The following is a 16,467-nucleotide window of genomic DNA, read 5'->3' as shown; positions in this document are numbered from 1 at the left end:
AAAATACAAAAATAAAAGCTAATTCAAAATATTAATAAATGTCAAGATTTTCAGTGTAAGAACTCAAATTTTGGTCTCTTCCTTACAAAAAATAAAAAAACTTTGAGAAGGCTTAGAATATAGTGCATATGACTTATGAACCACTTTTATGATACTTTATGGTGCTTTATTGTCATTTTGAAGCATTACAGACTCCGTTCTCAGTTACTATCATTCTTCAAAATACCTTTCATTTGTGTTCCGCAGAAGAAAGAAACTCAGACAGATCTGGAATGACAAAGGAGTATACAAATGATGACAGAATTAAACTTTTTGTGTGAACTGTCCATTTAAGTACTCAAATACATGACTGACAAACATATTCTGTCTCTTTGGGAACATAGCCCCTTAAATTAGGCCAGGTCACCATCATTTTTGTTCAGTAGAGCACAACTTGCAACTAAAATACGGCAAAGATAGGCTATCCTTCAGATCTAGTTGAGAGATCTGTGGAAGATAAGGATAGTGTAGTAAACACTGTTCTGGCTCATAGATCTTGTCCTGCAGGCACATAGAGCAGCCTTTGTTTTTTTAATTCTCTTTGTTCACGTTACAGCAGAAGCCTGTTGAATATTTCATGCCATGATCTCTGGTGTCTTGAGTTTCACTTTGAGAGAGAGTCAGGTGGGCTCCTCCCACAGGTGTTCAGGTGTACTAATAAGCTCCGCCCCCCCCGTCCTGAGCTCTATATGAGGGCACCGTTAGGTACTGACCGCAGCTTAACTCTCTACACATCGCACAGCACAGAAACCGTCCTCCACTGCAAAGACCACAGGTATGAGACTTGTTTAACTTCTTTTCTTATGCAGTAGCCTAACCACGTATAAACCAGCCTCTTGTCAACTGGTAAAATCAAATGAAATTATAAATGTTGTGATTCACATTAAATTTGGTACATTTATATTCAGTTACATAGATTTGAAGTGTAGGGATCATATTGAAGGAACTCTATAATTCCAAATTCTTGGGTGGTTTGAGAAGAAGTTTGCTTTTAATTTTATTCAGGTGTTTTTTTAATGACCAAAAATCGGTTTTAAAGATGTTGCACGTCCACAAACGAATCGTATTGTCTTGTTTGGAGTACCTCCAATTGTATTAGACAACACAAGAAGCATAGTCTCCAAGACAACAAGCCTCACATCAGAAGAAGGTTAATGGTTTGATCTGCCAACACAAAGCAACAATGCAGTGTCCATTTACATATCATGTTATCTTTATCATTCAGTGATGTTTTGTGCATTGTTTGATGCTCTTAATACTTAATTGAGCAGAAAACATGAAATGTTGAAGGATTGTACAGACATTTTAAATGAAGTCATTCAAAACAGCTGTCCATTGCTTGGACTAGCTAAGACTTGTTTCCTGAGCAATGGTACAGTTTCTGCAACTGAGATATATTTGTGTGTGTGTAATAACCATTTAGGGGCTTAAATGTGGTTAATTGTCATGAAAATAATGTTTCAATGCAAAATATCTTAAATTTTTCTTACATTTTATATATATATGCACAATATTAACTATCCTAAAAATAGCCTTGATTTTTTGATGAAATATAACCGGACATTTCTTTGTGAGATTCACAAGTCAGAGTTGGGATTCTGGTCACAGATCAGCATAAAGAGCTCCTTCAGCCCAGAGCTCTTTAACAGTAGCAGGCTGTCAGACGGTTATCGCTTTATGGCAGGAGATAAATGGATTAGGAAGGTGTGAACCAACTTTCTTAAGAAGCCCAGAGTAGAGAAGTCATTTTTTACAGAGTTTGGACATTTACTTCTAGCTGTAAAATCCAGCATGGGGGAGCAATGGAAAATTTTTTGGCTTGAAAAGCTTCTTTTAAAAAGTCATTTTGTATAGAGAGAATTTTAAGATGGATGTCTTGAGGTTAGGTGGAGATGTGTGATGTTCTTCTACAACAAATATGATTTTCTTTGCACATTCTTGTTATTAGTATTTTTCTGCAAAGGTTTCTTAAAATGTGGAGTTTATTTTTATTCTTATTCTAAAAGCCCATTACATTAGTGGTGTATATTTTGTGCACATTTGGATTAGGCTTGGGCCGATAGACGATGTCATCGTCCATCACGATGTTTCACTGTAGACATCGTCCAATGCCAATTTGGTAGACATCGCCCAACCCTAATTTGGATATACTCAAAGTATATCTTTAAATTTAACACTGTTCCACAATCAATTTCTTAAATGTAGGCTACAACCTCTGATGCTATTTTAAAAACAAGGCTATTATTTAACTTTTGGTTATAGTCATTCATCAAAAATATTGAGTACATACTGAAATACATCTCCTTCTGTCCACAGAGGTCATGTCGTCCAGTCTGTCAGTACGGAGTTTCTCTCTGGGCCGGCAGCCCTCTTTCTCCAGCATGTCTCTGAGGGACAGTGGACGTGCCCGATCCAAAGCCGCCGTCTCATTCACTGCCTCCAAGCCCCTGTCTCGCTCTGCCTCCATGAGCATGTCAGATCTGAACGGCCTGAGCAACCTGTCCTTCAACGGCCTTCATGGCAACAGCACCAATGAGAAAGAGGCCATGCAAAGCCTCAACAGCCGACTCGCCAGCTACCTAGACAAGGTCCGCTCTCTGGAGAAGTCCAATGCTGACCTGGAGCTGAGGATCAAACAACTGATGCTGGACCGTGTGCCGAAAGGGCATGATATTGATTCCATGATGGCCCAAGCCCATGCTCTGGAACAGGAAGTATGTGGACAATGCCCTTGAGGTCTTTTGAACTTAATGGAACAAAGATTGTTAGCAATGCCTCTTGGTGTGTACAGTAGGTATACACAAAGTCTGAAAGTCTGCTCAGCAATGTCTGTGATCATTAGCCATACCAGACACACTAGTTAAATAATTACCTACCATTAGACTGAACAGTTACCTTTTAACAAAGAAGGAAAGTACCTAAATCTGAATAAAAGGGGTTGTCTATTGGTCGAAACTCTCAGGGATACCCAGTACTAGGTTTAAACACCAGAGTTTTGCTTCTACCTGCTTCAACACACATGCTTGAATGTTTCGAGCGATCCTAAAGTCCTTGATTAGCTGGTCCAGGTGTGTTTAATTAGGGTTGGCGACAGAGGCGGACAAAGTACTCAACTCCATTACTTGAAATGTAGTGGAGTGAAAAGTACAATATTTGTCTTTCAAATGTAGTGAAGTTAAAGTCATAAGTTCCCAGAAAAAAATATACTCAAGTAAAGTACAGATACTCAAAAAGTGTACTTAAGTACAATACTCAAGTAAATGTACTTAGTTACTGTCCGCCTCTGGTTGGCGACAAACTCTGTATGAAGTTGGTCTTCCAGGAGCAGGACTGAACACTCCTGGTCCATGCACAATGCCATCTTGAATATTTAATTACACTCCCACTATGATCATTTAATTGGTGGTTTCAGTTTGTTTGAGATGAAGGCCTCATGTGCACCTTCATCTTCGTGTTCTGTACCTTACAGGTAAGGAAGAAGACTCTGGAGAACGCTCGGATCATGCTTGAGATCGACAACGCCAAGCTGGCTGCAGATGATTTTAGAATCAAGTGAGTTTATGACTTCCTGCACTTACCAAAAACACCTTTGAAACACCCCGTTGAGGAACGTCAGGAGGTTTTGACTTGGTGTGTGCTTGCAGATGGGAGACGGAAAGTGCGATGTGTCAGTCGGTGGAGCGGGACTGTGTGGCCCTGAAGAAAGCCAAGTCAGACCATGACCAGATCATCGCCACACTCCGTGGGGACCTGGACAGCCTGAAAGAGGAACTTTACTTCCTGAAGAAGAATCATGAGGAGGTAGGATCTCCACTTGGAAACGAAATGGCGAATGCTGCACCTTACAGCGACACAACTGTTGCTCCTCATTGCTGCATTCCCTCAGTCTACAAACTGGTTAAAAAATGGCGTGTTAGTGTACATCAAGAGTAGGACATGAGCTAATCCAATGTTCAGTGGTTTTCCATTCCTTTCAACCTTCTGTTGATGTAATCCCCCTTTTGTGCAAATGCTCATGGAGGAACTGATGGTATAATCGCTTCCATTATAGTTCCATTGTAGTTACAAGAATCTTTAACATCCGTGGAATTTTTCTATTGCACAAAAGGTTCTTTATAGTGGAAAAAGGTCCTTAAGATTATTAAATGTTCTTCACATTAAGAAAAACATGATTCTTCTAAGAACTGTTCACTGAAAGCTTCTTTGGAAAACCAAAACTGGTTCTTCTAGCATCATTGAGTAAAACCCCATTTTGGAACCTTTATTTTTTATCTCTGTGACAAGCTTGTCAAACCCTCTCAAGCGTTGACCTCTACTGTCCATACTTGGAGTCATTTGTAACCCAATCCATGCGGTTCTTTTGTCTCATGAAATCTAAGATGTGCCTCGCATCTAACCTCCTGGCACTGAGCCAAGTGTTGATTGCCATTTTTAGGCCAGAAACTCGCTTTACACAACTACACAAAGAGGAGTATCCTTGGCCAACAAATTCCAAGTGCAAAGAAGGTGTACAAATACTTTAATTGTTGTGTTACTTTGAAGGTAACAAGTCCCAGTCCATAAGAGAGGTAAGAGTTACTTTTTAAACATCTGTGCAACTGAACCAGATTTAGGTATTGAGGAAGCTAGTTTAACTAACTTGATCTACCTTGCTCAGCAAGATTTTTAAACTGTAGCTCTGAAATGACAATAGTTGACGTGAAAAAGAAAAGTAGAAAAGACAGTTTGCATAGATTTTGTTTTAAGCCTTACTTGTAACTGGTGCATTGATGAACCACAAACCAACATGTAAGAAGAAATACTCAGGAGGTACAGTACCATTCTCATACTTTCTCACGCATAGACTCTGGTTATATGTGGAAAGAAGAGTGTGGTGTCATGGTTGTAGAATATTCAAAATATATCTGGCGTGTTTGTCTGTTTTTGTGAGAAGCACATGCATACTCTCCTTGTGAGCAACATGAGATCAACACTGTTAAATATTCATTGAGAAGAACTTAATAATGAAGTAACTTCCACCTACCTTGTGCCACCACATGGTATCAAATTCCCAACATTAACTCCGCAGTCTCTAATCACCACACAGTCCACACCCCGATGTTCAAACACAAAATACACACACATTTAACCTATCTAAACATGTTAAATATATAATTTGTCAAAGACTAACAGTTGTTTTCTAGTTCCACAGAAAGTTACCAGACAATTTGTTTAGTCATACAACCTTCTTCTCTTATTACTTTTCCCACTGTCCCTGCAGGAAATAGACAGCCTGAGGGTCCGGGTTGCTCAAGAGGAAGTCAGTGTGGAGGTGGATGCAGCCCACGGGCCAGAGCTGGGGACCATTCTCTTTGACCTCAGGTCTCAGTATGAAGGCATTGTCCATAAGAACAAGGAGGAAGCTGAGAGCTGGTACCGTAAAAAGGTTGGTGTTCCCAGAGGATCAGGGTCAGAACCATTACTATATGGCTGCCAGCTCCCATTAAGAGTTTCCTAGACCCAGATCACATTTCACTGACAAAAACACCTTGATACAACCCAATTATTAACATGGTATGTTTGTACACTAAAGCATAGTATTTACATGTTACTCCACCATATTTTAAAATACGATGACATGTTTTTCGGACATGGTGCCACAGTAATAGTTTTGGAAAGTGAAACCATGGAATTTACATACTTAAAAATACCGTGGTATGACCGTGTTTTATGGGTCTACTTTACTATCATGGTTTTTTTAACATATAAATACCATGTCATGGAACTAAGGTAGTACTATGGTATTTTTGGTAAGTGAAACCATGCTATTTACATATGTTACTTCAAAACTACTGTGGTATCATCATGTTTTTTAATATTAGACCAGAATATTATAATGGTTTTTGAACCATATTAATACCATGGTATTTTTGTAAGCTAAACCATGGTATATGTTACTCTAAGGTACCTTTTTTTTGGACATGACAAGCACATGGAAACCATACCTTGGTATTTTTTTGTAATCCAAAGTATTTACATGGTATGTGTCTGTGTCAAGTATTTTTGACACAGAACATTTTTGGAAATTGAGCCCATGGAATTTACATGGTGCTTCAAAAATAAAATGGTATTACCATGTTTTTTTGTAATATGATGCCACAATCAACCACAATCTGCAAACTAAATCATGTTACTTACATGTTATTTCAAGGTACTTTAAAAATATTTTAGTATTACCTTGTGTTGAACAAGAAAACCATACCATGATATTTTTTATATATAAACCAAAGTATGTACAAGGTATACTTTTGGACATGCAGTAGAGCCATGGTAATCACCTTTATGGTAAATATCAATGATCCATGTTATTACAACTGATATATCATCATATAAGACTGTGTTGCAGTTCATCAGACCTGTAGCAGGATGTATTACTTTCTTCTGCTGCATGGTGGTACTTGCATGCAGAACACTTTTGTAACCCACCCACTGTATGTGTGTGTGTATAGTTGGAGATGGTGCAGATGCAGGTGCGTGAGAGTAATGAAGCCCTGAGAGAGGCTCAGGGTGAACTGACCGAGAGGCAACGCTTTCTGCAGACACTGGAAGTGGAACTGGAGAGCCTTCACAAACAGGTCAGAACCAGGCAGGAGGAACCTTTTAAGGACCATTTCTGTTCCCTGAGTGAACTTCTAGAGCCGTGGCCAAAGCAGATACAGTTACAGCTCAGCACTGGAAAGTAAAACTCTGCCCTTTATGTTGAGGTTATATGAATGACCCAGGCCATAAATGCTCAATCGCATGCCTTTACTTACTTTCACAAGTCAAATGTGAGCGGCAAGAAGCACAGACACAGTTTGTTGTTGGATTATGTTGTGAAAAAGGGGTCAGTAGAAACCCTACTAAAAGTAATACACATGTAATAGATCTCCAAAGAGGAACTTTTCCATCAGAATACTCACTCAGAAACAGGTTTGCTTGTTTTCATGACCTTCGAATCTCATGCCAGTCCAAGATCACTCCCAGCATCTCAGATGTAGTTACTATAAACAGGTCACGCTTGTGTAAATAAGCCAAGTTTCGTAGTAGTTTCTCTGCTGGTACAATTATTTTGAGAGTGCAAGTAGTTGCATAAAGGCAGCTTTTAATCCCCTAATAATTAAAATTCAAGTTGTTCCAAACCTGTATGACTTTCTTTCCTCAGTTTAACACAAAAGGTAACACAAAGAATGTTCATGCTGCTCTTTCCTCTACAATGAAAGCATGCATTTTTGCAGGAATAGTGGTCTGTAAGTGTTTGTATAAAGCTTTTCTACCTTATCATCATGTGAGCAGTAGCCAAAAAAGCCTCATTGTCCTGACGGTTCACCTTATCATTAACTGGTGGTTGGCAGTTTAAACATGATTACATGCAAAATAAAATAGAATCGACTTATTTACTGATGGAATAGCTTCATTTACATGGTAATTATTCACTGAACACACACAGACAGACCCACATACCTACATTTACATGTATTTTGGCATGCAACACTTCACATCATGCAACAATTCCTTTTGAAACCATGCAAAATAAATCTACGTGACCAAACAGAATTAGCTTTCAAAAGTTTTACCATTTTAAATATATTTTTGTTACTTACATTTTTTGTTTTATCTTCAGGCTTTTTACAGTTTTATTGATAATTGAGTAAGGACAGGGAATGATTGTTTAAAGAGGTGGAAACAGGATCCAGAAATCTTTTCAAATTCAAACGTGCATCTCCCACTTGCGCACCACTGCTTCGTATGTTAATATGTGCACTAACTAAGCTATGGCTTCGACTAACAGATTCCCATTTACCTCTCTCACAGGTGGCGGCTCTGGAGGGTAACCTGGATGAGACGGGACAGAAGTACACCCTGGAGATGGAGCGACTGCAGGCTACCCTGGCCCAGCTGGAGGAAAACCTGTCGCAGCTGCGTCTGGACATGCAGCGCAACAAGACGGACTATGAGCAGCTCCTGCGCATCAAGCAGAACCTGGAGATGGAGATCGCAACCTACAGGAGGCTGCTGGAGGGGGAGGAAACGTGAGTGCAAGAGATTCTTGCAGTTTACCAACAATGAAAATTGTCATTATTTACTTTACCGTAATATCCTTTCAGTCTCTTTGTTGTGTTTTTTTTTTGTGACACTGATATTAGTGACTGGGATTAAATGATTGTTTTGATACTTACATCAGGTTTCTTTTTTTATTTCGCAGGGTTAAAGAGACTCCTCCACCCCCCAAGAGTGAGTACTCACTCATACACAACATGTCACACGCTACATTCAGCAAACACTAGAACAAATATGCACAAACTGATCTTACAAGTTATATTCAACAAACATTGCAGAAAAATTAGCATAACTCTAATAAATATTGCATAAATAAATTCAATTTTTTGGATTAAAAACTCCACCTTACTATCTTGGATTTCAGTATCATAATTTTATCTTCTCTCAAAATTGAATTTATTATGGCGCAGGTAACAAATATATATCTGGCTACAAGAATAGCTCTGGTCTTATTGATATTTACAGAGCATACTATAGAATCTCTGAGTTTTCTTCTTAAAATTACAGTAATTTTGGCACTACATGAGCATAACGCAAAGTCTTGTGTATTAAACTGTTATAAGAACACCACACCTGTGATAATGCTGCGTGTCTGCGGCCTCATGCCTAGTCAAAACACAGCCTTGGGTCATTCCATGAAAATCACATCTTTTCCAGTTTGATCAAATTATTTTTAAGTACATTTTGCTAAGTTTAAAATAATTCTGCCAGGTAAATAATGTGTTTAAAGGATAATAATTATGCAAAATTTATAATTAAGGTAACAGGGTTGATAGATTTACGGTTTAATTGGATAATACTTGTGCAAGTAATATAATAAAGTCATGAAAGTACAAAATGCTTGTTAGAAAGAAAGATTTTATAATGAAATTTCAACTTTCACTTATTAGTTGCTTACTATAGAAAATCATTTTTGGGTGACATTTTCAAATTCTCTACTGAAAGACATCATAAAACAGAAGATAAAGTGCTAAAAAAGAGAAACCTTTGCATGTCCTTGTTTTTGAAAAAAGCCTCTTCTGCTCACCAAGGCTGCATTTATTTGATTAAAAATACTGTAAAAACACTAATATTGTGAAATATTATTTCAGTTTAAAAGAACTGTTTTCTATTTCTATATATTTTAAAATGTAATTTATTCCTTTGATGCAAAGCTGAATTTTCAGCATCATTACTTTAGTCTTCAGCATCACATTATCCTTCAGAAATCATTCTAATATGATAATTTGACGCTGAAGAAACATTTCTGATTATTATCAATGTTGAAAACGGTTGTGCTGCTTAATATTTTTGTGGAAATTGATATTTTTTCCCCCCAGAATTCTTTGATAAATAGAATGTTTAATAGAACAACATTTATTTGAAATTGACAATTTAATGCATCCTTGCGGAATAAAAGTGTTTATTATTAAAAAAAAACAAAAAAACTTTTGAGCGGTAGTGTATTTGTTTTAATCAAAATGTGCATATTTGCTAATAAAGACGTTAAATAAAATAAAGCAGCAATACTAGCATCAGCTTTTTATTGTTCAAGTCATTTACATCTTTATATGAAGGACACAAATGGCCCTCTTTCATTAGAAAGACAACTTTACTGATATTCAGCAGTATGATAGCGAGTGTGATGCTTAAGTATATTTGAAGCTGGCTCGAACTGTCGGGTAAACATTCATCAGATATCCGTCTGTGGCTCTGGAATGTTCTGGGAGTGCGTTTGTCCTCTCACCTGAGCTCCACACATTAAACACTGCCAAACAGAGGCAGCTCTCATAACAGAGCCGTCCACAGCAACACAGAGCCTACAGTCTGGTGTCTGTGTGTCTGGATGGAATCTGACATATCGCTCACATCGCTCTCTCTCTGTCTTTCTCTCTGCAGAGGAGCCTGATGTTCGTACCCGTAAGATAGTGAAGGTGGTAACGCAAACCATGATCAATGGCAAAGTGGTGGATGAATCCAGCGAGGTTGAACAGATTGAGGAGACAAAGAAGTAAAGCAAGAACAAGACTGTCTGTGTGATTCTCTGTATAAAAGCTTCTATTGTCCATTTGGGAGCCGCATTACCTTGGGCCCCCACAGGGCCCCTGATTTTTGTTTCATTCCCAGTCTTTCAAAGATATCGTCTTTCCTTTCTCAAGCAACAGAAGAGCTGAAATTACTAGGAACTCCATCAGATTTAGAGCTGAAACTAAAGAAGAAACAAGTGTTCCTGTTATTGCTTTTAGGGACTTATCAGACCAAAACTCTTTAATCTTTCTGCATGCAATATTTATTTCTGAATAGTGTAGTGTGAGGAAGAATTTATTTACTTAAGAGTTTTTTGTTTTTCTGTCATTTCGTTCACTCTTTATCTGTAATAAAACCATAACACGCAAACTGCATTTTTTGTGACCATTTATGACTTTCAATCTTTTTATCCAAAGTATACTACAGGATTTGCTTTATTCGCATATATGCACACCAGATAGTACCATTTATAAAATAAACATATTATAATTATTTGCATTTCAATATTTAGTGCTTTGTAGAAACACCATATTAATATTAGTTTACTTAATATTTGAAGTCACCATATCATTGATCTTTAACAGAAATGATCTTACGGTGTATTGTTCATTTTGTTTTTATCAGCTTATACAACAAGGGCTCATTATTTAGTTAAAATTTTATCACTGTTAATTAATTTGCTCTTTATTTGGTTCAAATGACTTCTGTCAAAATAGGTAAAGGTTGTATCAAGATGTTTCTCCTGCTTAAAAAAGAAGAAGAAGAAACAAATAAATAAATAAAAATATAAAATAAATAAATATAAATTATTTAATAAAAATATAATCTTTAATTAGCATTTTAAACAAATGCATTTACAGTACAGTTTGGTAAAAGTTAAATCAAAATGAATTACTTTGGCATTAATTAAATTGCATGCTTAGCAATATTAAGCATATTTACATAAATCTAATTTTAAAAATGTGTTTAAATATTACATTTGCCAGTCTGCAAAAAAAAAAAAAAAAACCCTCAGATGTCAATATGAATTCAAGCATTTCTCGTCAGAGTCTTCTAAGTCCAACTGATATGAGTTCTACCATCCACATTACATTTATAGCTCTATAATTTTATGGTATGTCAACAATTGTCTCAATTGTATTTGTTTTATCTTTGCTAAATAGAGATTCCTGAGCTACGAAAGAGCAACCAATAAGCAATGACATCTTGGCAGCTTTAAGACAGCAGAAGGGTGCAATGTCTCAATCAAGTCCTCTTTGGTCATTTGGCATTTACACATGTCTGTCTTCTGTATATCAGACATAAAAAGTATGGATTTGTATGGCAGGTATAGTAGCCTGGAGAACAAGATAAATAATACAATGAATAGAAAACATAAACATAACAGAAATAGAAACTAGAAAATACCTTGATGTACTCTAACAACACCTGTGTGTTTCTACTTTCACTTTGCAAACCAAAGTCACTTTTGAATTACATGATTTGAATGTAAAACATGTCAATTAAGTTTTCCATTTATTGAAGTTTACTGTATTACTGGACTTGACATTTACTGTTGTACTGTATTTACTGCATTTTTTTTTTTTAAAGTTTACGTAATGATCTCAGAGGCATACAGGAAATAAAAGGCCTCTTTATGCCTTCACATGGCACTGTTTGAGAATTATGGTTAATGGGCTTTGATTGGTGACGCCATCCTGATTGTCCTCAGCTTCACCTAAATAGACTCATTCAGATGATTTGATCTGTTGGCCCAGTGAACGCAGCACCGGATAGGCTGGTGAGGATTGAAGAGCGGTTTGGCATTTGTGGTTGTCTAGAGACTTCAGCAATCTGAACTCATCCCTGCAGCGATCTGTCAGTGGAGAACAAGAGGATGTTCACTAAGAAGCCCTGAGAAACCTGTCCTGAATTCATTTAAGTCTGGACTGGAACGCTCTGTTACATGACATTGGGGTTTGTTTCTAGAGGAATGATATTATGTTTTTTATTGTTGATATTATAATGCATTATTTAAACATATATATTTTTCTTAATATATAAAAAATAATAATATATAAACTATAAAATACTAAAAGATATTTTTTTTATTTGCAATATTTACTTTTAATTTACTAGTGATGCTTGCCCAAATAAATTTCTCAAAACTTTCCCCTAGTAAAGCAAGAACAAGACTGTCTGTGTGATTCTCTGTATAAAAGCTTCTATTGTCCATTTGGGAGCCGCATTACCTTGGGCCCCCACAGGGCCCCTGATTTTTGTTTCATTCCCAGTCTTTCAAAGATATCGTCTTTCCTTTCTCAAGCAACAGAAGAGCTGAAATTACTAGGAACTCCATCAGATTTAGAGCTGAAACTAAAGAAGAAACAAGTGTTCCTGTTATTGCTTTTAGGGACTTATCAGACCAAAACTCTTTAATCTTTCTGCATGCAATATTTATTTCTGAATAGTGTAGTGTGAGGAAGAATTTATTTACTTAAGAGTTTTTTGTTTTTCTGTCATTTCGTTCACTCTTTATCTGTAATAAAACCATAACACGCAAACTGCATTTTTTGTGACCATTTATGACTTTCAATCTTTTTATCCAAAGTATACTACAGGATTTGCTTTATTCGCATATATGCACACCAGATAGTACCATTTATAAAATAAACATATTATAATTATTTGCATTTCAATATTTAGTGCTTTGTAGAAACACCATATTAATATTAGTTTACTTAATATTTGAAGTCACCATATCATTGATCTTTAACAGAAATGATCTTACGGTGTATTGTTCATTTTGTTTTTATCAGCTTATACAACAAGGGCTCATTATTTAGTTAAAATTTTATCACTGTTAATTAATTTGCTCTTTATTTGGTTCAAATGACTTCTGTCAAAATAGGTAAAGGTTGTATCAAGATGTTTCTCCTGCTTAAAAAAGAAGAAGAAGAAACAAATAAATAAATAAAAATATAAAATAAATAAATATAAATTATTTAATAAAAATATAATCTTTAATTAGCATTTTAAACAAATGCATTTACAGTACAGTTTGGTAAAAGTTAAATCAAAATGAATTACTTTGGCATTAATTAAATTGCATGCTTAGCAATATTAAGCATATTTACATAAATCTAATTTTAAAAATGTGTTTAAATATTACATTTGCCAGTCTGCAAAAAAAAAAAAAAAAAACCCTCAGATGTCAATATGAATTCAAGCATTTCTCGTCAGAGTCTTCTAAGTCCAACTGATATGAGTTCTACCATCCACATTACATTTATAGCTCTATAATTTTATGGTATGTCAACAATTGTCTCAATTGTATTTGTTTTATCTTTGCTAAATAGAGATTCCTGAGCTACGAAAGAGCAACCAATAAGCAATGACATCTTGGCAGCTTTAAGACAGCAGAAGGGTGCAATGTCTCAATCAAGTCCTCTTTGGTCATTTGGCATTTACACATGTCTGTCTTCTGTATATCAGACATAAAAAGTATGGATTTGTATGGCAGGTATAGTAGCCTGGAGAACAAGATAAATAATACAATGAATAGAAAACATAAACATAACAGAAATAGAAACTAGAAAATACCTTGATGTACTCTAACAACACCTGTGTGTTTCTACTTTCACTTTGCAAACCAAAGTCACTTTTGAATTACATGATTTGAATGTAAAACATGTCAATTAAGTTTTCCATTTATTGAAGTTTACTGTATTACTGGACTTGACATTTACTGTTGTACTGTATTTACTGCATTTTTTTTTTTTAAAGTTTACGTAATGATCTCAGAGGCATACAGGAAATAAAAGGCCTCTTTATGCCTTCACATGGCACTGTTTGAGAATTATGGTTAATGGGCTTTGATTGGTGACGCCATCCTGATTGTCCTCAGCTTCACCTAAATAGACTCATTCAGATGATTTGATCTGTTGGCCCAGTGAACGCAGCACCGGATAGGCTGGTGAGGATTGAAGAGCGGTTTGGCATTTGTGGTTGTCTAGAGACTTCAGCAATCTGAACTCATCCCTGCAGCGATCTGTCAGTGGAGAACAAGAGGATGTTCACTAAGAAGCCCTGAGAAACCTGTCCTGAATTCATTTAAGTCTGGACTGGAACGCTCTGTTACATGACATTGGGGTTTGTTTCTAGAGGAATGATATTATGTTTTTTATTGTTGATATTATAATGCATTATTTAAACATATATATTTTTCTTAATATATAAAAAATAATAATATATAAACTATAAAATACTAAAAGATATTTTTTTTATTTGCAATATTTACTTTTAATTTACTAGTGATGCTTGCCCAAATAAATTTCTCAAAACTTTCCCCTTTTATTCCCCACCTCTTGTGGACAATCCAATGGACCAAAAATAAATAAATAAATCCTTAGGACAGTAAGCAACCACTTATTTTTACTTTTATTATATTACTTTTTCCCTACTTTTATTATTTATTATTATTATTCTATTTTTATTTAGGTTATAAAAAATAGAAAATATATTGTATTCTTTGTTTACTTGAATATACAAAATAACGCTCTAAAAAACGGGAAACGGGACCAGGAACGTTAGACAACAGCACAGCTGTGGCAAAGTGTGGGAAAAATAATGTCCCACATTGATGGCTGAGATCCTGCATTTCACTAACCACTGTCCTAACTCCATGTAATTTGTTGTTCCTCACAGTGAAAGGAGTCTCTATGGATACTAATCAGGGTCAAAAATGATCAGTGCAATTATGACAAATAGGCTTTCTTGTTTCTTATGAAGAAATGTCCATTCTGTCATGGAAACACGATTCTTTAAGAGGGGATTTGTAGGAATAAGGTGAATGTAGGACTTCCCCTGACACACCCTCAACCTAAAACATACAGACTGACATGCATGATGCCTCAAAAGCTCACTTACACATCTGTCAAACTCCTCCATCTGTAATACAGCCTGTCAGTTCTCTATTTAATGCTGGGATTTTGGTAGATATAATGCTGAATCTGTCTTTTTTTGTGTTGTCTGTGGAAGCTTTCCAGCTTGGACTGATGTATCGCTATGCTAAAGCTAGCACCTGCATTCTGAAGTCGTACTGTATGTTGGCGTCTGTGTAATTATTGATGAGCACTGGCTTAGAGTTGAAGTCTCGATCTCAGTGTGGGAAAGAGATGTGATTCTTTCTGGATTTAGTCTTTAGTGCACAACTGGATTGCACACGTTTTGTTGAAAACCTTGGGGAAATAGTGCAAAAATGTTAAGCAGAAAAATGCAGTAAATAGGTATGTAGGCCTAATAATACATCTGCACTCAGCAATTACAGGGCCAAGCACGACATGCACATTATAGAGCTGAATACATGTTTTTGGTCACAGCACTTCTCATGATGATTTTATGAAAAGACTATGAAGAGACTTATTATTTATTTAAATTCATGGGTTATTTTGGTGTATTATGTCAATGATACTGTACAAAATTTTGGGGTTGGTAATGTTATTATTATTATTTTTTTAAAGAAGTCTTTTTTGCTCACCAAGGCTGCATTTATACAGTACAAACTATAATATTGTGAAATACTATTGCTATTTAATATAACTGTTTTCTGCGAATATATTTTAAAATGTAATTCATTCCTGTGATGCAAAGCTGAATTTTCAGCATCATTACTCCAGTCTTCAGTGTCCTTCAAAAATCATTTTAATATGCTGATTTGCTGCTTTAAGAAACATTTATTATTATTATCAATTTTGGAAACAGTTATGCTGCTTCATATTCTTGTGGAAACTGTGACACATTGTTTTTTCCAGGATTCTCTGATGAAAGTCTAAAAGAACAGCTTTTCTTTGAAATAGAAATCTATAGAATAAATTTAATGCATCCTTGATGAATAAAAGTATTAATTTCTTTCAAAAAAAAAAAAGACCCCTTAGATAGTCTTAGATAGTGTCTCACTTTTTGTTTGTTTCTTTGTCAGAAAATGTATTAAGATTTGTCATCAAACACCAAAAATTATTTTGGTGACTTTTGTGAGTCTGAATACGCAAATCAAAATATTGCAGGTCTAGAAAAATTTGTTTATGCAAACCTGACTTCTATTCAAAAGTTATAAATATTTTGCTCCATGTTTTTATGCACTTGGAGGTGCAGTTGTCGCCAGTCGGGTGTTGGATGTTCAGGACATTATGGCAATGGTGCATTGCAAGTTCTGTGTAAATACTGTATGTCAAAATCTTGTGAAGATATGGCCTTGCAATCAAATTCAATGATGAGTTGCACACAAATAGTTTGCTGTAGGATGAATTATTCAGGCAGAAGTTAAAACCCCAGGGTGGCTTGCCATAAATGAAAGAATCAGAA

At 35.8% G+C, this 16,467-nt stretch overlaps 1 protein-coding gene across 1 annotated transcript; it reads left to right on the top strand.

Annotated features, from left to right (window-relative positions):
• The first annotated feature begins 773 nt into the window (after window positions 1-773).
• LOC107713290 (keratin, type I cytoskeletal 18-like) lies at window positions 774-10,486 on the top strand. Its single transcript, XM_016518749.1, has 9 exons — window positions 774-814; window positions 2,356-2,753; window positions 3,509-3,591; window positions 3,684-3,840; window positions 5,300-5,464; window positions 6,528-6,653; window positions 7,873-8,090; window positions 8,264-8,292; window positions 9,997-10,486. Exons 2-9 carry the CDS (start codon window positions 2,361-2,363, stop codon window positions 10,110-10,112), a joined length of 1,287 nt encoding a protein of 428 aa, XP_016374235.1. The 5' UTR covers window positions 774-814; window positions 2,356-2,360; the 3' UTR covers window positions 10,113-10,486.
• The last annotated feature ends 5,981 nt before the right edge of the window (window positions 10,487-16,467 follow it).

The sequence above is a fragment of the Sinocyclocheilus rhinocerous genome, unplaced genomic scaffold, assembly GCF_001515625.1.
Source record: "Sinocyclocheilus rhinocerous isolate Xijiao unplaced genomic scaffold, SAMN03320098_v1.1 scaffold688, whole genome shotgun sequence".
Taxonomy (NCBI): domain Eukaryota; kingdom Metazoa; phylum Chordata; class Actinopteri; order Cypriniformes; family Cyprinidae; genus Sinocyclocheilus; species Sinocyclocheilus rhinocerous.
This window is presented reverse-complemented; position numbering and strand designations above follow the sequence as displayed.

What these genes read in the sequence shown, in the direction of transcription:
- LOC107713290 (XM_016518749.1), top strand. Translation starts at nt 2,361, where the DNA reads ATGTCGTCCAGTCTGTCAGTACGGAGTTTCTCTCTGGGCCGGCAGCCC. An exon ending in TGAAGAAGAATCATGAGGAG is followed by an intron (nt 3,841 to 5,299) that starts GTAGGATCTCCA and finishes CTGTCCCTGCAG; the next exon opens with GAAATAGACAGCCTGAGGGT. An exon ending in AGAGCTGGTACCGTAAAAAG is followed by an intron (nt 5,465 to 6,527) that starts GTTGGTGTTCCC and finishes GTGTGTGTATAG; the next exon opens with TTGGAGATGGTGCAGATGCA.